Source organism: Berghia stephanieae, chromosome 10, assembly GCF_034508935.2.
Source record: "Berghia stephanieae isolate SIO BIC M18660-M18661 chromosome 10, UCSD_Bste_1.3, whole genome shotgun sequence".
Taxonomy (NCBI): Eukaryota; Metazoa; Mollusca; class Gastropoda; order Nudibranchia; family Aeolidiidae; genus Berghia; species Berghia stephanieae.
The window spans coordinates 33,688,125-33,711,688 of record NC_088369.1 but is presented as its reverse complement, the minus strand read 5'-3'; the positions used below and the strand labels follow the sequence as shown (position 1 = coordinate 33,711,688).

At 35.2% G+C, this 23,564-nt stretch overlaps 3 protein-coding genes across 5 annotated transcripts in view; 1 reads left to right on the top strand and 2 right to left on the bottom strand.

Moving 5' to 3' along the window:
• The window catches only part of LOC144981017 (dnaJ homolog subfamily C member 3-like), a 516,589-nt gene that overhangs the window by 314,615 nt on the left and 178,410 nt on the right, over positions 1-23,564 (bottom strand). The gene's annotated exons all lie outside the window — the stretch shown is intronic.
• LOC144981012 (transmembrane protein 126-like) lies at positions 93-12,032 on the bottom strand. Of its 2 annotated transcripts, none has more exons than XM_078929076.1 (4): positions 11,803-12,032; positions 4,759-4,841; positions 3,749-3,897; positions 93-1,905 (listed from the first exon to the last, which is right to left on the bottom strand). In XM_078929076.1, exons 2-4 carry the CDS (start codon positions 4,762-4,764, stop codon positions 1,365-1,367), a joined length of 696 nt encoding a protein of 231 aa, XP_078785202.1. In that variant the 5' UTR covers positions 4,765-4,841; positions 11,803-12,032; the 3' UTR covers positions 93-1,364. The 2 variants fall into 2 exon arrangements, with proteins under 2 accessions (XP_078785202.1, XP_078785203.1); XM_078929077.1 differs by lacking the exon at positions 11,803-12,032 and adding an exon at positions 11,536-11,624.
• Positions 12,916-23,564, top strand: part of LOC144981010 (uncharacterized) — a 51,179-nt gene continuing 40,530 nt past the window's right edge. Inside the window, exons 1-8 of the mRNA XM_078929071.1 lie at positions 12,916-13,235; positions 16,692-16,762; positions 17,422-17,457; positions 18,961-19,020; positions 19,428-19,491; positions 20,866-20,946; positions 21,892-21,989; positions 22,617-22,654. Of these exons, the coding sequence (XP_078785197.1) occupies positions 13,017-13,235; positions 16,692-16,762; positions 17,422-17,457; positions 18,961-19,020; positions 19,428-19,491; positions 20,866-20,946; positions 21,892-21,989; positions 22,617-22,654 (667 nt within the window). The 5' untranslated portion in view covers positions 12,916-13,016. The remainder of the gene's footprint in view (positions 13,236-16,691; positions 16,763-17,421; positions 17,458-18,960; positions 19,021-19,427; positions 19,492-20,865; positions 20,947-21,891; positions 21,990-22,616; positions 22,655-23,564) is intronic.

Below are 23,564 nucleotides of genomic sequence, written 5' to 3'. Positions count from 1 at the left end.
ATTTCAAAACGAGGATAGAAGGCATGTAACAAAGTAGATGTAGCCTTGTTCAGATTTTGAAAATGCATGAAAATATAGAACATGAACAAAGCTTGCATGTGGGTGGGAAGTCAAATTTAATCAATACAACTGAAAATTTCCAGTTACTACACGTCATCAATTAGCACAATACATCCCTTAAGGAAGCAAAACCACGAGTCTACAAACACACACATTTATCTCTTTCTCATGATAACAGATACATTCTATATTTACAAAATGGTTCCAATAAATTACTGTGTAGCTTGATACACATTTTGAAAAGCACACAATAATAGAGCACAGCACAAATAACAAGTTCCTCTCAACCATGAGCACACATCAATTGCCTAATTAAAATTATTATGATAATATAACATTTTTAAGGCCTAACCACAACTCCTGTAAAAAATACTCACACAGATGAGATAAAAGGCAATAATTATGTTGTCGCTAATGAAAAGACAAAAAATATCGTAAAAACTTCCATTAAAAAATGGAACAAAACATTAATTTTACAACTACACTCAAACCTCTTACTTACCGCCAACTTTTTGCCTTGAATTAATCATTTATCTTTATAAAAATACCAAAATCCTCGTTATAGCGCCATCCGCCAACCCAATGACGAAAACGCTTTGTGTACAAATAATTTTTTTTTAATTCTTGCTATATCGCCAGTGCTACTCAACAACATTGTTTTCCAAGCTTTTGATCACATGTAAAAAAACAACAAATCTGTTAATATTCATTTCATTTTGATATTTTTTGGGTATAATAACTGGTCAGAACTAGTTATTAAAAGTATGATTTCTAATTAGAGTTCAGATAGTGATTCCAAATACTGCTGGTTGCATCCCATCAACATTGACCAAATACTCTTATAAAACATATAACTTCAATCTGCTGTTGAATAAAATTTGTATAGAAAAACATGTCCAGGGACAGTGTTTTTCGGGTCAAGTGACTCCAGTGGCCTGGGGTATCTCTTCATCAATGAAGACATTGCATATTCATGAGTACCAATGGAATTAAAAATCTAACCGAGTAAATCTGTGCAAATTTGTTTCATGAAATCAAGGCACTGACAGGAAATTATGTGAAATATCATATTTAATATTTGATACGTCGTTAATATTTCCCATCATTGACTTCATATGTATTTGTTCACTTTTATTTCAGTTTAATTTATGATTCATGTTAACAAAGAACAAAGTAAGAAAAATTCAGATTTTTAAAAAAGCATTTTCTTAACGATTTGTTTCCTCTAATTTAGAAAGCTAGAATATATTTAACTTTCAGCATGCAACAACCTTTGGTCCAACCTTAGCAATGACCTCATCAAGTCATTTTCCATATTTCAATGATGGAGGCAAATCAGCTTCAGTTGGAGGATGGCTCAAATAATTTCGAAAAACTCTCTGCTCAGCTCTTGCCATTTGCATTCCTATAATCATGTGACCAACTGTTAAACCAAGCAATACAGAGGCTGATGGACTCACAAAACGTAAGACTCTTAGATAACTGGCCAAACCAGCACCACTTTTTTGAACAGGTAAGGGCAGTGTGTAGTGTTCTCTGGCAACAACTGTACAAGCGAGAATGGATATGATATACGGGTAAGCCACTCCAATGCCAACTTGGTACAAACCAGATCTTAGGGACAAGCATAGAGAACAATCTTCCTTGGCGAGAAGCACTCTTCGCTTGATACCATAGTCATGAACCAGTACAGAAGCAAATGTTGGGATCAAAACGACTGGCATGTAGGTGGCCATTCGTGCCAGACCTCCCAATTTGAAATTCTGACGGAATAAGTTGTTGACGATGATGCTGGAGATGGCTACACTGGCACCAATACTGCCCTGACCCCAAGAGAAGACTCTCCTGCAAAGAAATAAGAAACAAACATGTAGTAAGCACTGAATAAATACAAAATAAAATAATTATGGACATATACAGTGCATTTCCACTGATTTACCATGCTCAATGCGCTTCACAATGTTTCATATATTCTCCCAACAGGCCACATGGAGCTATATTTCCATTTCATACAGGACCAGTCCAGTGCTAGGCATCCTTCTTGTACTAACTCATACTATATCCATCACTGCCTATAGCAAGATACTCATTCACACTCATTCATTTGAGAAGCAAAATAATAAATTCAAACAAATATAACTCTGACGCATGACATACCTCAAGTAAACATCACAAAACTAAAAATCTTATAATCAATATGATAGAGAAAAAATATCTAAAACTAAATGCTCTAATAAGAGTCATCTCCTTTGTTTACACAGGTGGTTATGGCACATGTCCATTTATTTAAGGGCTGAATTAAATAATAAATTAATTAATGAAACAGATACACTAAAAGAGGGTGTAGGGGTGGGCAATAGCTCAAAAATTACACTGGAGTCTAAATAGGATCTGATAAAGTTGATCTTTTCCAAAATTCATAAGAAACAATCATTCTTTTAGAGCACAAATTGGGATCAGTGTCGGAGTTTGACTTCTGACTGACAAAAGCGTTCTGTTATTTCATAGACTGTCGCGTCTCTTTTAATCCGGAACTCAACAATCCAGATGTCTCCATTAGGACAGGCTGCCAGGGGACGGATTTTTTTCTTCTTTATTTGTACACTTTAGAGACTGTTTCCACTATTCAGATTCTCTGTAATCTGGGCAAAATACTGGGAACTGAGGTGGATGGATTGGAGAGTTGTGACTGTATATCAAGGGGGTCTGACTTTAACCATGTAAGTGCCAGTCAGGTGATTTTGAGAAAAAAACTTCTTTTTACTAATGAGGCTTCTGCAAAAATGTTTAACGTGATTATTCCTGCCATATAACAGTATTGTGATTTGCCTCTATTGGTCACAAGTGTAGGAGAGGGAATAGGCTTTAAATTAAATTTATAAAAAAATTTACAGCACATGGCGCTTGTATGGCTTAAGTCAGACGCTCTCAATATGTAAACTGATGTGATGCAATCTGGCTAACTAGTCCACCATGCAGTGAAGAGTTATCTTATTTTAAGACTAGATTTGGCTGAAATGATTACAGAGAGTAATAAGCAACTACCATGGTCAGTTTGAGATAGAATTAATCCTTAAGAGGTTTTGAGCCTATGATCTCCTTGTATGTGGCATGAAGTGGGCTGTAACAATTTCTTGCTACCAGTTTGCTGCAAGATCTTAATTGAACCCAGAAACAAATTCACTGTTGGATGGACAGAGATTGTGGCATGACATGGAGAAAGAAGGCAGAATAGATCAAGCATTGCACTTTTATCCTGAGAACTTAGGTTCAATTTCTATACAAGTCTCAAGTATATGCAGCCAAATATATTCGTAACTATGAGTTTAGTAAGGACAGACAGCCTTCACTATAATCTTTTCTATCTATTGATACCATTTGGCCATAATGGGCTGATATTTTCAGACAGGGAATTCCACATTTTAAGGGTACTTGAGCAAGTCACCTCGCCCTAGATCAATTTGCAATGCTGCACTGCGGCTGATGCCTGGGTTATTCCAGTCTTCCCTTGGAATAGACCCTAGTGACAAATTTCCCCTATGGGATGAATAAAGGGAATATATATATATATATATATATATATATATTATATATATATATATATATATATATATATATATATATATATATATAAAATTCATGAATATACACATGGAATAAATCAGAGATAGTATGATAATACACTCACATTTCACTTTGTGGCTTGAACCTCTCAATTCTAGATTCCTGAATCTGAATCATGTCTCTGTCCGAAATCGGCTCAGCATTTTCTGGAACCATCTGCCCCTTCTTGATAAGAATAGCTTGTCCACTCCGTGTTTTTTTAGTATGAGGATCCTACAAAGGAAAGATTTTAAAACAAATAGGCAATCAATTATTAGCTATGACACATATCAAGATTAATATTAAAAGTCTAATAATAACATTTAAAAATAAATTTGTAAATCAAAATAATAATTGATGACAACTGTCACAGTATAGTAATAGCAAGAACTACACCAACAATAATAATAATCTGGACTAGTTCTAGATGTAAGAATATTTTTTCCTAGACAAAATATAACTGCCGCAGAAAAGGTGAGTGGCAAATTTTTATTCTTGATGACAAGAGAGAATTCTAATCTGAATACAACTAGATGCAATTTAGATTGGCATTCGATAAGGCACTACCTGGAAATAAAATATTTCGTAATCAGAGCATTTCCCGAATAATAATGTTTTTGCAATTAAGGTTTTATTATTTGAGGCCTTAGCCAGCTGGACGTTGCTCTAAAGAAAATTGGATTCAATAGTCTGATGTCACGTCACCCAGCAATGGCCGCCATCGTGGTTCTAAACAAAGAAAATCGGTACTTTTTATTCTTCAAGCTGGCTAGAACTTTTCATATGTCTTGTGATCAGAATGTGTAAAAGTCAAAACATGATCAGATTTTTAATGGTCTTTTTTCCTCTGGATACGCTTTTATGCTCGTCGGAGAAATATTTCATAAGGGCATCCGCCATTGTTCCGATAGTTTAGAGCCAGTTACTAAGTTACCATGCGTCAGTACGAGGGAAGTGACGTTACGACTGTTGAAGCGTATTGTGTCAATAATTATGTCAAGGTTTAGAATATAACCAACAAGGCTTTAAAATATTCAGAAGACAGATTTGACATATATTAGCCACAGTTTTACGTGATTAGAAAAGTTTACGAACCTCCATTGCTGTATGTCTAATCCACAATTTGTCACAAAAACAAAAAATGTTTTCTCAATGACCCATTCGCTCTCTTGTACTGACTGGAATGAAAACAAAATATCAAAATTAATTTTAACAGCACATGAAATACTTTGTGACGTCTTTTGAAAATGAGCAGAATTAATAGATATATAAAAACTTAAATAGTAGTAGTAGTATCGTTCGGCTACACTTCTATGTTCAAGGTATCAATCCAGGTTCGGAAGTCATCATCACATTTGTTGATGGTTTCAAACCCCCCTTCCAGAAAACTTAAATCAACAACTTAATTCAGGCTTCAAAAAGTAAATTAATCAGTGCTGATGGTGAGAAAAAGTGAAAAAGGAGGAAAATTTTGAACGATTGCCTTTAAGCCTCATATTAACTGCATTAGCTCCCACTTTTTGAGCAAATGAGAAAATAAACTCTCAGATACTCCGCTAACTTCTGGAGAGAGGGAATGGCACCTATTTGTTCCACCACATACCGTCTCTCACTGCCAGTACATTGATTGGGGAAGTGTAATATTTTTTTTTAATGAAGAAATTAGTCCTCCGAAAACCATCAGCACTGATGTATAATAATTGCTGAGGTCTTAACAATCATGGGTAGTGCAGTTGACTCTACAATTAAAGGATTATTACAGTTATGACTCGAGATTGAGCTGAGCATATCTTCTGATCCCTTTGTTCACCCAACAGTAATCGGGTAGTTGAGTCTGTTTGATCTGGTGGAAAATAATTTGTAATAAAATAATATCCAGAAGGTAGGAAACAATAGTCAAAGTCTGTAACTGCCAAGAACCCAGGATAAACTTTTGCTGTTTGAGCCTTATGACCTGAGAGAGCTGCAATATAATTCATTGTATGCTTTTCTTAAGCGATGAGGTGGCAAAGCTTCAATATAATCTAGTGTATTCTAAGGAAAGACATTTTATCTGTGGTAAAGTAATTTAATTCGAAGTGCAAAAGTTGTAAAATGTTATGTCTTTCTCCTGGTAAATTTTATGCCAAAAGTCTGCCTGCAATAGAAAAAAAATTGTTCTACACTAAATGTATAGATGCTGAGAGCACTTCTGGCATATTTTAAATCTGAATCTGAGATTTTATTGTTATTTTTTCCTATAAAGAAATCCATTCTGAATTGAAAAATAAAATCTTATGCTTTGACTAAAACTGAAATTTTGCCTGCATTTGACCTTCTAGCTGCCTGTACGGAACTGAATGAGAAGACATTTTTCTATTCTTATGGCAGTGATTTACTGGCATGGCGTTTTGTTGCAAAATAAAATCCAAAAATTTGCAACCAAATAACAACAAAAATTTGCAAAAATTCTGCAAAAAAAAATTGCGGTTGATATATTTAAAAACTGACATTAAGTTCGTGAAAGAGAAAAGCGTGGGCCTGAGTAATTGGTAGAGTGAGATAAACTTTAAAAATGATCATTATAAAAAGCTAATAAGATTTTTTAAAATTCTCCCCAACTTTGCTGTTGCAGGCATGAATATCTTCAATCTCAAATTTTAGGGACATTCTACGGTAAAAACCTCATATTCCAGGAACAATACGTTCCTGCTGGTGTCCATATCACATCCTCCTGCATTCACTCCCCATTCCACCTCTCGTACCCCAGAGTTCCACGATCACTCCTCAGTGTCCACCTAGGGTTCATTTCCCACTGGTGTTCACCTCCCATAATCTTAGGTTCACTCCCAACCCACCTCCCACAGTTCCAGGTTCACCCCCCCCCCCCCCCCCCCTCATTGCAGTCCATATCCTGGTTCCATGATCACTCCCCGATGGTGTTCACCTCCTATAGTCCCAGATTCACTCTCCACTGATGTCCTTATCCCAAAGTTACAAGTTTACTCTTCTCAGGTGTCCATATCTCACATTCCTGCCTTTACTCTCCACAAGTTTTTACATCCCATAGTCCCAGGTGCTCACCAATCAGAGTCCCTGGGCCAATCGGTACTTAACTTTGATTTGTTTTATTGAAATAACATGAAAGCCCTGATGCAAAATACACCCATGCCAGGTTATAACTTCTGCTCTCATGCACATATAGACCAGCACTTGGCAGTGATACCAATTACTCACTCACAAAGTACACACTGCTCACTAATGATAAATAGGGATTGACAATATTTCGACACATTGATGAGAGAATTGCATCACGGTAGCTGCTTATGTATATTTTCAGCTTTCTTTCTCATAATCTGCTTTGATTTACAAAAGTTTTTCAGCATGCCAAAAGCCTGGTTTGCCTTTTAGATTCTGTGCCTTGTTCTGCATTTGTTATATTATTTTGGATCCAAGGTAGGAGAACTCTGTTACCTCGTCAATTATATGCTCATCTATTCTAATTTCACTATCATCGTCTGAATCGATCCCTACAACATTTGACAAGTTTCATGGTGATTCGTTAACACATTTTTCAAAGATTACTGAAGCTGACTTACGTGATTGCATTATGTCGTCTCCAACTAAAAGTTGTGATTTAGACCCCTTAAATACTGCCATTTTAAAAAAATGCATTTATGTAATTTTAACACCATTTACATGTATTGTTAATAATTCGTTGCAGTCAGGTGCTGTACCAGACATTTACAAAGTTGCTCATGTCAAACCCCTTTTGAAAAAACCTGATCTCGATAAAGAGAACTTAAAAAACTATCGCCCTGTCTCTAATCTTCCTTTTCTCTCTAAGATCTTAGAAAAGCTTGTTTTGAAACAATTACTGTCTCATCTTAAAAATAATTGTCTTGAAGAAAAATTTCAGTCTGCTTATAGGCAACATCATTCGACGGAAACCGCACTTGTTAGGGTTGTTAATGATCTCCTCTCTGTTATAGACAATGGTTCATGTTCTTTGCTGAATTTGCTTGACCTATCGTCTGCTTTTGATACTATTGATCACAATCTTCTTCTCAAACGTCTTGAAATTACTTATGGCGTGTCTGGTGCAGCGCTTGATTGGTTTAGGTCATATTTGTTTAATCGTAAACAGATTATTACGGTGGATGAATATAGATCGGAGGAAATCTTTCTTGATTGTGGGGTTCCCCAGGGTTCAGTACTTGAACCCGTTCTTTTTGTTTTGTACGTTGGCCCTCTGTCTAAAATCATCAGAAGTTTTGGTCTGTCTTACCATCAATACGCTGATGATACGCAATTGTACTGCGTTTCCAATATGAGAAATTTACAAGAAGTATCAGCCAATAGTAAAAATTGTATCCAAAGTGTTAAGAAATGGATGAATGAGAACAGACTGAAACTGAATGATGATAAGACGGAGGTGCTGTATGTGGGGAACAGGAAGTGGAAAAGTGAAACAGATTTGAAGTTGGGGGATGCCTCTATTCAAATTGTTGACAAAGTGAAAAACCTTGGCACATTCTTAGACTCTGGACTGTCGATGGAGCATCAGGTTAATAATTTGGTTAGATCTCTCTTTTTCCAACTAAAAAAGATTGCTTCCATTAGACGGTTCATATCTGAGGATGTGACCAAGCACCTGGTTGTGTCCCTCGTACTATCGAAATTGGATTATTGTAATGCTCTGTTGTTTGGCGTTTCGCAATACAATCTGAAACGTCTTCAGATTGTCCAAAACAGCGCTGACAGACTAGTATTTATGAAGCGTAGGTGCGACTCTGCCGGACCTCTACTTCATGACCTGCATTGGCTGCCTGTTGAGAAAAGAATTAAATTCAAAGCTTGTGTTTTAGTGTATCGTTGTCTTGAAGGTACTGCCCCTTCCTACCTTTCAGAACTAATTGAAAGATATTCAAAACCCCGCCCCTTACGTTCGGCCAGTGATTCCACAAAACTAGTTGTCCCTCGAATTCGGAAAAATGCTGGAATGAGATCCTTTTCTCATTTCGGACCCTCTATTTGGAGCGCCTTACCGCAGAGCATTCGTGAAAAAGAATCTTTGTCTATTTTTAAACGTTCGCTTAAAACATATTTGTTTCGATTTTAGTAGATGGTATGAGAAGCAAGATAGGTTTGGTTTGTGTTGTGTGTTGTGTTGTGTGTGTGTATGTGTGTGTGTGTGTGTGTGCTTGCGTGTGTGAATGAGTATGTTTCAGCCAAAGTAATTTGTAATTTAAGCGCTTAGAGTCTGGTGTCTCGGAGTTATAGCGCTATATAAGTTTTCAGCATTATTATTATTATTATTATCATGTTTTGGATCCACCCTCATGTACACGGTCTTATCAAAATTCATTTTCAATTTTCAGTCAAATTTTTTAGGCGTTCTTGTGTAGTATGTTTGGTTTCTCTGAGGCACCTCTGTATGAACTGGAAACGAACGCGATATCGTCTGCATAGTCTATATCTTCCAGAAACGATGTCAGTGTCCAGCGAATGCCTCTCTTCTCACCATCAATTGTATTTTTCATGAGCGAGTCCAAAGAGAAGCGGGGAGAGTATGCAGCCTTGTTTTACACCAATTGTTACATTAAAGCAGTCTATTCAGTTGTTTTCAAAGATCACTTGGCATTGGTAGTTGCTGTACATTGCTTTTATCAAGTTGACCATCTTCATCGGTATACCATAATGGCAGAGTATTTCCCACAGGGACTCTCTGTGTAGGCTTCAAAAGCTTTTTTATAATCCACAAAAAATGGTTGTTCCATTCAATGCATTGCTCCAGGATTTGTCTCAGGGTAAATATGTGGTCACTACATGACTTCCCTTTTCGGAACCCTGCTTGCTCTTTTCTAAGAATGTTTTCAATGTGAGGTGAGAGTCTTTTCATTTGGATACTATTAAAAATTTTGCTCGTTACGGACAGGAGTGTGATTCCACACCAGTTAGCACAATTTCCCAGGTCTCCTTTCTTGGCTATTTTATGGATAATGCCTTTCTGCCAATCCTCTGGCATTTCTTCCTTTTCCCAAATGTTGGTGAAAAATTGACTGAGAATTTTGGACATTTCTTGGGAGTTTGATTTAAGCATTTCCACATTAATTCTGTCAATACCTGGGGACTTGTCATTTTTTTTGTTATTGAATTACCTCGTGCACCTCATGCTCTGTGATTGGGCCAAGATTAATCTCTACATCCATGTCTGCTTCTGGGATATCTGTGTCAGAAGATGGGTCTTGGTCTGTTCAAAAGGTTTGCGAAATATTGCCCCCATCTTTCAATTTTCTCCTTTTCATCTGTGATGACACCACCATCTTGGTATTTTAATGGTTTCTATTGACCAAAATAACTGTTTCCCCCAGAGCTTTTTTGTGATTTTGTATAGCATTTGTGAGTCTTGTCTTACAGCTGCATCCTCTGCTTCAGTTGATAAATTTTCTGCAAAATCTCTTTTGTATTTCCTTGTTAATTTTTTCACTTCTTTATCCTTCAATAAGTATTTACTGGATAGCCTTTCTTTCAGTCGGGCTGATTTAGTGTTCAAGAGATTTAGTTTGATTGATTTTCTTTGGTTAATGGGCTCCCATGACCTTGCTAAATTCCAGTTCTCTGTATTGGATTCATTGTGTCCAAAGTATTCTGTGGCAGTTTCCGGCGAATTTGTTTTTTACTGAGATATTGAACTGGTTTAGATTTCTGGGATTTTCAATTTATCTGTGTTGAAACGTTTCTTCTTCTGTTCTGCAATTTTTGTTTTCCTCAATTTTGTAGACAAGATGGTGGTCACTTCCAATGTTTGCCAATTGTCTGACTCTGAAATTGTTTAAGCTGCTCTTCCTTTTTCTGTTCATAAGTATATGGTCTATCTGTTCCTGGAGGGCTGGTGAGTGGATTATTCTTCGTCTGACCTCTCCCTTTTTCTCTCTTATTGGAAGTCCAAGGTTTGAGATATGTGAGCCCTCCCACCAACCACAACAAGGTGATAATCCATTGGGAGGGACTTCCAGTGATAGGCAAATACAAAATTTGGTCTTCAGTTCGGACCAAAAAATAAATCCTTTTTTAAAAAATTGAGTAAAAAATAGTACTGAAATATTGCAAAGATGTATGCATTGCATGTTATGAATCTGAATGTTACTCAAAATTGACTCAATTCTGAGTATTTGTATTCGAGCGTAGAGAGATTTGTTGAATGTGACAGCCATTGTTGGTATTTAGGCTGAAGAATTTCGATAATCTTCGCTTGTAGGTGTCTAAATCTGTTGTGTTCTCACATGATTTGGGAAGAAAGTTCCAATCTTTGATAGTGAGTAGTGAGGGGTGCAAATGAATATATGAAGATGTTTGAGTTTGCAGATTGGCGTTTTAGGGGTTTTGTGTGGGTTTTTCTTTGAGTGCGTGGATGTCATTGTATGTCTAGTCGTTCTGGTGAGATGGCCATCTATCTGTTTGCAACTTTGAACATAAGAATTAGTCGTTGTTTATTCCGTCTGTCCTGTCATTGTAAGGGGGTCCATCTAAGCTGTGATCATGTCTGTTGTTAGCTGCTATGGACTATGGGGGCTGTAGTCATTGAGAACAAATTTGGGCCATTCCATGTGAAGTGGACCAATTTTTCGAAAATTGGGAACCACACCCCTTTTGGTTTTCCTCAAACTTGGTTCACTTGGTTCAATTGAAGATACTTATAAGACATTATCATTAAGAAAACCAAATTTTCGGTTCCGAAAATGGATATTTGATGAATGTTTTACAATTTTTGAAATTGTCTCAAAAAATCAAATTTGCTCGCGGGTCAATTATACAGGGGCTATAACTTTTTTATCAATCAAGTTCAATCTCTAAATTCCAAATTTGAGGCCACAGAAGAGAAGCAATTACCTTGCTTTATTGGTGACGGTGATTGAGGAGATTGTGAATATAAGCGAGTGGGGGCCCGGGCACACGATTCAAGTTCAAGATGATTACATCTATTAATTATAAACCGTGGAAAGAACGCTAAGAAGAGCTTTATTAGAAAAAATAAAATCGTTTCAAACGAAATTATTTTTACGTATGAAAAAATAAAATGGTAATCACACGCCGAAATTCGAATAGTAAAGTAAAGTGAAGAAAATGAGGAAGATATCGAAAGTGAAAGTAGATTACCTGATGCCACTGAGTTACTAAGGGCCAACTAACAATGCTAAGTGGCCGATTTTTATCTTTCACTTTCCTCAAAATATTATGAATGGCGATAAATTGTAAACAATTTCAGTATAAAATGCAAACATTCACAAAGTAAAGTGGAGAGAGTGACCGGGCATGAGACCTCAATGGTTTCATAGCAGAAGCCTCTCAAGTGGAGTGGAGAAAAAGGTCAAAATTCCTACTTTTTAAATTTTAATATAATTTTTCGTTTCTTCGTGTTATTAGCACAATATAGTGCTGGGATTACCCGCCCAAATCATTACCCGGGTAATACCCGGGTAGTGGTCTGATTACCCGGGTACCCGCGGGTACCCGTGGCAGGAGTGACTTTTGTCCCAAAAAAATTTTTTTGTGGGGGGTGGGGGGGGGTCTTTTTTATTTTTTTATTTTTTTAATTAATTTATTATTTGTTACAACAAATGAAGCGAAACTGAAGTAAGAAACAAAGATAATTAACTACAATGAAAAAAAATAATAAATAATAAATAAAATAAAAATACCTGAGATTCCTTTAAAAGATAAGAACTAATATAATATAGTCTTAACCTATTGATTCCAAAATTGAATCAAATGTGTGTTAACAAATAAAACAAAAAAATCAATGTAATTGAACAATACAGTAGGAAAATCTTTTGAAAAAATTTCATGTAAATGTAAATATGTAAATAAAATTATATTATTTCCAATTTTTGTTCAAAAATATTCAAACCGCCAAAAATTATCACTCTCAGTTCGGTTTCCATTTGTTGTAGTGGGTACCCGTTACCCGCCCCTTTTACCCGAGTACCCGGTTTAACTTTATTACCCGCGGGTACTCGCGGGTACCCGGGTACCCGCCCAGCCCTAGCACAATACCTTATTTTGGTACAACAATACGAAATGTCATTGCAATAATTTACTATGAATAAACACCTCTAATATTTAGCGTGAGATATGCAAAATTAAAACTTAAGTTAGGTGGTTGTTTTTGGTTTGGTTATTTAAAAATTATTTTTTAAAGATTTTCAAGTATACTGATTCTAGTTTTTAATTCATCATCAAAACAAGCCATTTCCTTCACTTCACGTTGGTGATTACGATAACGCTCGTGAAACGAAATATGAAATGAAATGTATTGATTACTTCCAGGAAGAAAAATGTAACAATCGATCTAACAGCAATTATCAATCTCTATGAGTGGGGAGGGAGATGTTCCAGAGAAAATGGATTCATTCGATGACAATGATTTTGCAGGTCTCAGTTTCGAATCAGGATTTGAAAGTATACTTGAACCTGGTCCGTCTTCTTCATCAGTGGGCGGTGGCGTGAATTTTGATGGACTTCACTCTACCTCCATCACAACAGACAGTCATTATTTTGGGCAATGCCCAAGATGTGACAAATACAGATCGGTATGTTACTTTCTTTCAAACTCCCGAACATATCCTTCTTTGGAGACCAACTCTGGTCAACCTCACGAAATTGCTGTTGTCCATTGTCATAGTCATAGTCATAGTCACCAGTGACCAACTGTGTCCTTTCAGTGAAAGTTTCACTTTCAAGTTCAGTGGTCAATCAAAATCAAAAGTAAAAGTTTTAAAAATGAAGAGGTAAAATGCAGAAGAGTGGGGGAATTGTGAAGGAAAGGTCTTTGTTGCCATCTTGCTTTGCACAGAGACCATGGCCTGATGATTTTAAAGTGTTCCAAGGCTAAAAATAAAAATTAGCTAATTTTTTCTTCTTTACCTGAATTATTTTTAGCAACCAAAATAAAAATTATAGCCAATTTCTTTTTTTAAATGTTGCCATTTATCATATTTAAACGTGCCATGTTAGTGATCTACAGAAAAAAATTAAAATATCTTACCTTAAACTTAAACCCGATACCGACCACTGTGACAGATTGATTGCGATAAAGAAGAAGATAGTCAAAAAAAAAAAAAATTAAGAGAATAACAAGAAAAAAAATCTCCTGTTTACCTTAAAAACCCGAGGAACTGTTTTCCATCCACCAGTGGACTGAATACGCAGCTGTGTTTTCTGTCCTCAGGAAGAGATTATAAGGGCTAAACTGTTTGACAGAGCGTGAGAAGGCGAGGTGGCCGACTGTTTTAGCACAGCGTAACTAACCGAGGTGGGGTGATTTAGGGTTCGAGCTCCTTTCTAGCCATAATATTTTCATTCTTTTTTATTTTTACTCCCTTGGCAAAAAATTCTTAATTTTCAACTTCAACATGTTGACGCCAGTCCTGGTTACTCAAGAAGATGTTTTAGCATAAAATTTTTAATTTATCTTTTTTTACTCCCTTTTAAGTTTATTATTTTAATTTAGGACACAGTGAAGACCGGATACAAGAGACTCTTTCCTGAAAAAGACCTGTAATTTAATTCGTTCACCTGTAACTAGGGTTAATGGACATGAATTTTAAGCTGATTATTGTGTTTTTCTTACAATGGCGACAATGACGGACAATGACGACTTTATACTTGGTTAAATTGTTCTAATTCAATCTGACATAAGTTAAAGATGAAAAATCTTCTTTACTTAAAAAAAATTAATTAATTGCATAATTTAATTCATTTAGGAAAGCAGATATTTGCAAAATACTGAAATATCACCGCTTGATTTATTCTGATTCCAAATAGACCGGACAATAATTAGTTCAAGAATATCCTGAGCTGAGTCATTGGTTGATTCATAGCTCAGTTTTTCTGCCACCAATCACCACTCCCCACACCATTAGGTCCATATGCTCAATTTGTTATTTCACTGATGGTTTCGTCTTTGAAATATTCACCTCAACATTGATAACACGAAGTGTGTTTGTCTCAGGAATCAACTTCAAAAAGCAATATGTCTGAAAAAAAATCCCATCCCGCATATTCTAATCCCAGGCCTGGAGTTCACATGCTCACCTCAGCCGAGCAGCTTTGTGCAAAAGGGTCCGCTTTGGTCTGAATTACGGGTTTGTGATATTTCAAAAATGCTCACCGAGAGTGAACATTTGGTAGGGCAACTACGTAGCAACCCGTATGTATAATAAATATCAGAAATATTTTTGGTGCGTATTAACAAAATGTACCTTTTATATCAACCTGTTTGGTGGTACGCTGCTGCTTCTCACGTGTGTCACTAAATAATGATAATAATAATTATAAAAAAATCATTTTTTGTATAGCGTGCACATTCCATGAATTCATGCTCTAAGGCACTTTTAAAAATTAGATAAATATATAATTATATAAAAGTATTAAATAAAGGCATGTGCTACATCAACAGGAAGAAAGAATTGTCTACTTCTATATCCTATGTACCACCTTGACATACAATTAAAAAAGGGGTCAATCTATCCTAATGCTGGCGTTCGACTTTATATCCTATGTACCACCTTGACATACAATTAAAAAAGGGGTCAATCTATCCTAATGCTGGCGTTCGACTTTGTCCCATTTATAAACATGGTAAAGATCAGCTTTTTTGCTGGTCTTATCATTGTGAATATATGGCTGTGCTGTCTATGGACGCTTGCCATGAACAATGCGTGTATGTTATTTTGAGTGTTTCAATCCATTCTTTTTATCCAGTTAGTAATTTGTTTCCATAAGTCTCTGTCCAGTGTAAGTGTCCTTAGCTTTTGAAGGTCATATGTATTAAGGTGCTGAGACATTTGGATTTTTCCTATGTTGTTGAAATAAGTTCTTCAGTTGTTGTTTCTAAATATATTTGGTATTTTTTTGAGGTCTTGATTCAATGTTGTTGATAGTGAAGTTGGTGTACGCCCTCTGTATTTGGCTCTTTGTTTGAAGTAATCATCCATTGAAGTTTGTGCTGGAATATTTTCATCTCATCGGAGCATGCGTCCAAACGATTTCCATCTTTGCTGCTTAATTTGTGTACTGACTGGTTGTACTCTGCATCTGTCATATACATCCTTATTACTGGTTTTGTCTTGCCAATGTACCCCAATAACTCATCTCAATTGTTTGCGATGAAGGGATTCTGGGGTGTCCAATTCTTTTTTGTAAGACCCCACATACCACAGTTGTACATACGTATTGGCAGCACAACACTTAGTAAAGGTGTCTTTTATTTTCATTAATGATGTTCGTCCTGTTCCAAATGTTATGTAGTTCTCTGAATGTTTAAAAGCAAGTATCTTTCTCCTTTTGATGTCTTCATTCTCATTAATCAAGTTTTCAAGTTTTCTTACACTTTTTCTATTCCCCTTGTTTCTTTTTAACCACTGTGATTTCTGTTTTGGATTAGTGGACTTCAAAATTCCAATGTCGCAGAGTATTTGATATTTTTGGTATAATGTAAGTGTTGTGTTTGCCAGCGTCTTATTAGTTGGATATGATCTTTTACGAGAAATGAGCTTTGTTCTGTAGATTGTATCAAAGGCATGGCTCATGTCAATCCCCAATATAGTGTTTTAAGTTCTGGCTTTCAACCGCCCATGAGCCCATACAATGTCACTGGTACTCCTCTCTTTTCTGAACCCACTCTGTGTCTGAGACAGATATTCCTCCACCTTTGATCTTATTCTGTAGGGTGTTATTCCGCTGAGCAGTTTTCTAAGTGTTAAAAGAAGAACAATTGGTCTTAGATTTTCTAATGGTCCTTTTTTTTTTGTTTGGTTTATTCAGCAGAATTCGTATCGTTTTGGGCTATTGTAATAGAAAAAAAAAAACAACAAAAAAACAATGCAAAATATCCTGAGTTCAGAGACCTGCAAATAAAGCACATCACTGCTAACCCAAATAGAAATTTTTTTTAAGCAACGAAGACTTATCTCTTGGGATTTATGTTGCTTCTCAATAGTTAATGTTGATCTACTAATTGATTTAACATCTTTTTTTCAATTCAGGATCTGGAGAGATTGGACAAGGACCATCGAGTGAATTTCCAGTTTCTTAAAAAGAAAATCATCAGCACAGAGTATGTAGCAGTTTTTAACAATAAACAAGTTTACACTTCTGTTAATGAGACATTACCCCGCTATTTCAGCAACATGCTAAAACAAGAAGTAATTCAAATTAGAGTTTAATCTTGGTTTGGATTATTACTTATTTTAGGATATTGCTGAAATTGTGGGGTTGGTAATCTAAAAAGAGATCTAACATTTTTATAGTTTAATATGCAAATGTTTCCTATGTGTCCTTTTGCAGAATTTAATTTTAACCTTCAGATTGAAAGGTCCAGGGAGTTGAGTCCCGCTCTAAGTGGCACATGGTTGAATTGAGTCCTTGGAAAAGACTCTTTGCTCACATTCTCTCATCGTACTGAGGTATAAAATGAGTACCTAGCTTTTAACAGCGTTGACTCTTTACAAACTCTGTCCAAAAAATGGAAATATCCCTCTAACAGACGGTATGACTTGTCCTACATGTTAAATGATGCCATTGGTTAGGGATCCCTTGTAAAGGGCTTTGAGGATGATTAGGTGGGTATTTCACTATATAAATCCTCAAGCATTTAAAAAAAATGTTGCTGAGGTTTCCTGTAGGTTTGCATGTATGTAGATTTGCAATTAAAGTTATATCTAAATCTTCACCTTGATGATAATGTTAATGGCGATATTTTTATTTTGTTTTCAGCTTGTTGATCCGAAGATGCAAGGCTAAGACAGATGATATCCTTTTAAACTTGATTTGTAATAGTTCTTATGTCAGCAATGCTTTTAGAATTTTTAAATTTTTTTTTTAGTCCCTTTTTATTTGCTAGCACAAGAGCTTACCTATGTTTTTGTTTTTTGCATAACTTTTTTAAAATTCTCTAGTCAATCATATAACATTGGAGGAAGGTAACAGAGGTTATGTGCGACAAACGAATTTCTTCAAAGCTGAGGGGGTAACAGACTATATAAAAGTGAAAGAACCCAAGAGGAAGCTGATGCTATGAATCGAGATGCATGGAGATTTGACATTCATTATGGCAACCCTGCAAAATGCGGGACAAGCTGAGAGAGGAAGAAGTCAATCATATATCTGAACTGTCTTGTATGATGTCGTCCTGAATATAGAATTGTAAAAAGATTTTTTTAAAGAATATTTTGTATTGTTGCTTTTTTACTCATGTGGTAGTAGAGTTAATATTGTTAAAGATTGTATTTTTCATGAAGACAAAGCTCACTTCCTGCCATTATTTCATCGACCGAATAATGATTATTAAGATGAAATTAATCATGAGGGGCATAAATAATATGGAGGGAATAAAAGTAGGAGGTCACAACATAAATAATATAAGATACGCAGACGATACGGTACTCATTGCAACATCAGAAATCCAACTTCAAAAGATTGTTGACAAAGTGGTAGTAGATAGTGAAGCCAAGGGAATGGAAGTGAATATCACCAAAACGGAATGCATGGTAATACAGAAAACCCCCGAAAACAACAACACCTGCAATATAACGATTCACGGCGAGCAACTTACCAACGTAGAAAGTTTTAAATACCTAGGTTCAATAGTGACAACAGATGGAAGATGTAACCGAGACATACGAGCAAGAATAACTCAAGCCAAACAGGCCTTCATGGACCTGGGAAACATTTTGAAAAACAAACAGATGTCGTTCGGGATTAGATTCCGAGTCTTGAAGTGCTACGTGTGGCCAATCTTGTTATACGGATGCGAAAGCTGGACTACAAATGCAGAAACACAAAAGAACATTGAAGCTTTTGAAATGTGGTGCTTGAGAAGGATGCAGAGAATATCGTATACTGCACACAAAACGAACGAAGAAGTGCTAAAACAAACATACCAACAAAGGAAACTAATGCCCTTAATAGTGGATCGACAGCTATCCTTTTTCGGACACATAGTAAGGAAAGATAAGAATGAATACCTGGCAAGTTGTGGAAAAATACCTGGTAAACGCGCCCGGGGGAGACAAAGAAAAACACTCATAGACCAACTGAAGGGCTTCACCAACCTAACAATCCAAGAGCTGTTTGAAAAAGCAAGAGACAGGGAGGAATGGAGAGAGATAATTCATGCAGTATCCGAAGCCTGGACCAGGCATGGAACCTAGCAGAAGAAGAAGAATGATGAGATTGGGTTTTTTTAAAAATTGAATTTTGTCTTTTTTGTTTATTTCTTTATATTCAAACAATTTACTTAACTCAATCATTACAATCGGAGGCCCAAAGTAAAACAATTGAGGATTTAAATACTCGTCTGGAGCAGGCAGACAGGTAGGCAGCATTCATAAAATTAAGCTTCTGAACATTATGGATCTAATTTCTTTGCTATGATGGTGATATTATAGATAACTTTAAAAGTTCAACCTTAGGGTTGAAATTGTTTTAAAGAATAATAATATTATTCATTCCATTTTTAATTAATGATCTAAGAGTTTTGTTATATCGTAGAACCAAAAACAAGAGGTGCCTAAATGAGCCTATAGAATATATAAAAGAGCCTTGTCCTTTATCGTACTATAATATATGTTCTGAATGATAGACTTCAGATATGAGGTATAATGTACATTTACTTCAGTAGTCCATCATTTTTGTGTCTATTTCACTTTATAAATAATGAAGTAGAAGATTATTATTCCTGTGCAAAAAGAAATGATTTTTGTGTGTATTCTTTTGGACAGAGACTCTGCAATCCTCTCAGAGCAACTTCAGTCAGCTGTTGCAAATATGACACCTTTGAAAGATGTGAGTAGTTCCTCGAAACTGTTTGTTTTAGTTTTTGTAGGCAACCTGTTTACGTTTTTGGGGGTAATCTTGAGGGTGGAGATGGCACTAAGAAAGTTGTGTTATGCTACAGAACTTTGCAAGGAGGGTAAAGGTTGCTTTATGTGTGTTATTTTTTAATTTATTTCTTCTTTTTAAGATTAGGTTTGTCTAAATGGAATAAATGCTTATTTATGTATTATATATGACCCGCCACACCAAAATGGTACGTTTTGTTTTTTTGTTTAAATTAAAAAAGAAGTAGGAATTTTAAGTTTTTCAAAGTTTAAGAAACATAATTTACTCTCCACAGCGAAGGGATTTATTTTAATCAAATTTTAAAATTATAGCTTAATATTCAATTTTAAGCATTAGCTTCACCTGACATAATGATCTTTTTACACATTTGGTCACATTTGAAACACATCATCTAGTCTCAGCACTTTTTTATTAGCAACATGAAATTCTAAAGAGGCATGATACTGAGCCAGTATAGATTAAAAAGTAAAGTGTCCAAAAATAAATTATTTAATGAAGTCTATCTTTTTCAAGTTGAAAAAAAAAACTATATAATGGATTAAAGTCTAGAGAAATTTTTTAGATCCATCTCTGTTGATCACACACCCTGCTTTTCTTTTTAATGTATATTGCACCGATTTGTTTTGTTTTTTCTATGTCTTTTGACAAACTCGTCTTTTGTAAGTTATGTCATTATGATGATGTGATGATGATTTCAATGACATATTATGATAGAGAGAGCTGCTTTAGAGTATTGAATTAGAATAGAGTTTGACTTTTATGAAAAACCTTTTGCTATGTTGCTTTTCATTGTTAAAAAAAAAAGATAATTGAAGATAATAATGTTAATAGCCACTAAAGTAAGAGATACCCTGTCCCAGCTTTGTAAGATTTGGACAACTTCATATAGACTTTTTAGAAATAATATTGAAAATCGATTAAGTAAGCATCATACAACATCAATTGAAATCCAGTGTTGTCTTGCCGAAGAAAAAAAATTGGAATTGATGGTCATGTGAAATTGAAAATGTTTTCATAAGGGCAAGAACTCCTTTGCCCTTAAGTTGCATTGCCATGTCTTATCTACTCAGCCATCTTGCCTGAATTCAAATGGGTTTTGGTTCATCCCAGTCATCATGCCCTCAATAAATCTGCTACATACAATACAAAATTATCAACAAATGCAGATCTTAAAAGATCGAAAAAATAGATTTTTCACATAAAGTCAAATCTGGCATTTATTCAGATTTAACCACGACAGTTTAATTATTGCTGTTGTGTCAGGCAGTCCTTTTAAAATTATGTCAATTTTACGCTTTCTTTCTTTCCCTATAAAAGGATAATGAACGTCTGGAACAAATGGTGAAGATCAAATCATCTGAAATCAATGACCTTCGGATTCGTCTTGCAGCAGAGGAGGTAAGCTTGATAGGTCAATAATTTTTTGCACTTGATGATAGGATAAGAATTATTATTGTGGTAGAAAGATTCAAAACCATTGTTTATAATTTATTTTTGACAAAACTGCATTATTTTCTCTCAATGAAAAGGATTTAATGTCATTTAGAGAAAAATCAAACCCTGTTATTATTAGGGGGATGCATTTTATTTAGTTCTGTTTTATATTCCCAAGTCAATGGTGTGAAAAGTATCTAACTTTCTTTTATTTCTGGGATGAATTTGTATTGTAGTTTGTTTCAAAATTCTTCTTGATTACTTTCTAAAACGATAAATTTTGATGCGGACTTATGGGTTTAACTGTTTTGATTTTATGTATTAATTTTTTTTTTTTTTTAAGGATGGTACTCTCAGATAGTTTACTACCTTTTCAAAACATTTTTGGTGAAATTTCGGAATGATTTTGTAACCTTTTTTTTTTTTGTCTTTAATTTTTTAATCCAAAGTTGACACACCCTTTCACATCGTATTCTAAATAATAACACAATTCAAACCCTATCTGAATTTAAAATACAATTTTCAATAAGTAAGCATACTAATATTATTATCTAGCAAGGGCCTGTTTATGAGACTGACTAAACATTTGCATCAGTAAATTTAGTAAAACACTTCAAAATTTGGTTTCCCTCTCAAGTTATTGCCCTCTATCGACTCAACCAATTTATGTCACAGCGTCTTTTAGGCAAGACTGTCAGGTCTTGGTCTTAAAAAATCTGTTGAGAACCCTTTTTTTTTGTTGTTTAAATTAAAAAATGTTTTAAAACTTTTTGCTTAACCTTGGCAAAAGACTCATTGTCTATTACTTGGCTAGTAATAATGACTTAGATTAGGAATCAAAAGTATAAGTTGCTCAGTCGCTGATCCATTTTGTAATGTTTTATTTTTGATACATGATTTCGTCCTCAGGCTTTCAAATGTCAAAGGTTAGCCCTGGATTCGGAAATAAAGAGTAAAGAAAGTGAGACAGTAGAAATGAAACGGAAAATTCAATACCTTGAGCGCAGGTAAAAGTGTCGTCATCGATTGATTATTGTTATTGTGTTCATTGCAACAAGAGTTTTTAATGATATTCAGATATGTGTTAGAAGAGTAAAAAAGTTTTTTAGTACATAAATACAACTTAAGGTGATTGATATGCAAACTGGCCATGATAATTTTTAATGTTTTAAAAATATTACAGCTTTAACAATGTTTGACAATATAAGACATTAATAGTCATTCATTGGGTCTTCTGACCACCATGTGTGATTGATGTTTAGGTCATCAAGTATCTGTATCATTCGACTCTAATTACTACTACTTGCTATATTTATGGTCCAATAACTTTAAAGCGTCTATGTCAACAGTCATGTGTTTTCTGCTAACATTGAATTTGAAAATAAAAGTTTGTGTTTATTAAATTTAGGGGGGAAAAAATTGCTTAGATGTTCAGAGGGAGTTCAATGAATAGATGTAGAAAAAATTTAAGTGTTGACTTTGTTGTTTAGAAAGTTCAATGTTTAGAGAGAGAGAGAGTTCAAAATGCATTATCTTCCATCAAATGTTTGCATTCATATAGAGGTGTCTTTATGTTGCCATTAAGGGCTTGTTCTGTGTCTTCATCTGATTTTCTTTTTAATTTTATTTTTCAGAAGAAAACTATTGCTGACAAAGACGGATAAACTTGAACGTAAGTAAACTTGTATCATAGCTGGCAAATGTCCTGATTTGTCAATCTGCATAAAAAAAAATTGATAAAAAATTGGACGGTTGTATGTATGGAAATGACCCTTGTATGTCCCAGGATTATGCTTTTTTGACTAGAAAATTAAAACGAGGAATAGAAAAGGCTCTAAATCTAGATTTTATTATATAATAGTCCAAGGGGCGCAGCGTGGCTCAGCGTTACAGTCTTTGCTTAGTACCCGAAGAGTACTGAGTTCGATCACCCGCTGCTGCACTGTGTGGCCTTGAGCAAGTCACCTCACCCTAGCTCAATATACGGCACTGCACTGCGGCTGACATCTGGATTATTCCAGTCTTCCCTTGGATTGGACTCTAGAGACAACTTTCCCTATGTGATAAATATAGGGATTTTATTTTATTATTTATTAAAAATACTGCTGTTTTGGGTCATGACAGTATTGTGCATAAGGGTGTCCTGATTTAGCTCTTTGAAAAGTTGGCCGCCATGTTGTATTCTATTGGCAATTTATCTAGTCAGGAACCAAATGCTTAAAATGAACAAATGACAAACCAAACGTTGAGTCTGAAAAACAGCTGTGAATCATTTCCTTTGTAATAGTCACACGCTGGAGATTGCAATGCAATGTTCTATGATAGTCTGCAAATCAATGATATTATCAAATCAACACAGTATGTGCAACAGATTATGACATTAGTCATCTTTATGACATTTTGAATTCTGGAAAGGAGATGCTTTATAAAAGGTTGGACAGACAATGGTAATGAAATATTACAAAGTTCTTTGTGGATGATTGAAAAATGAAAGGCAGGTGCTTATTGCTTTGCCTGTGGAATGATAGTCCAATGCATACAAACTTTCGACCAGTCACTTAAGATCCTATTCAAAGTGATGA

What these genes read in the sequence shown, in the direction of transcription:
- LOC144981012 (XM_078929076.1), bottom strand. An exon ending in TTCAAGCCACAAAGTGAAAT is followed by an intron (nt 1,906 to 3,748) that starts GTGAGTGTATTA and finishes ATTTCTTTGCAG; the next exon opens with GAGAGTCTTCTCTTGGGGTC.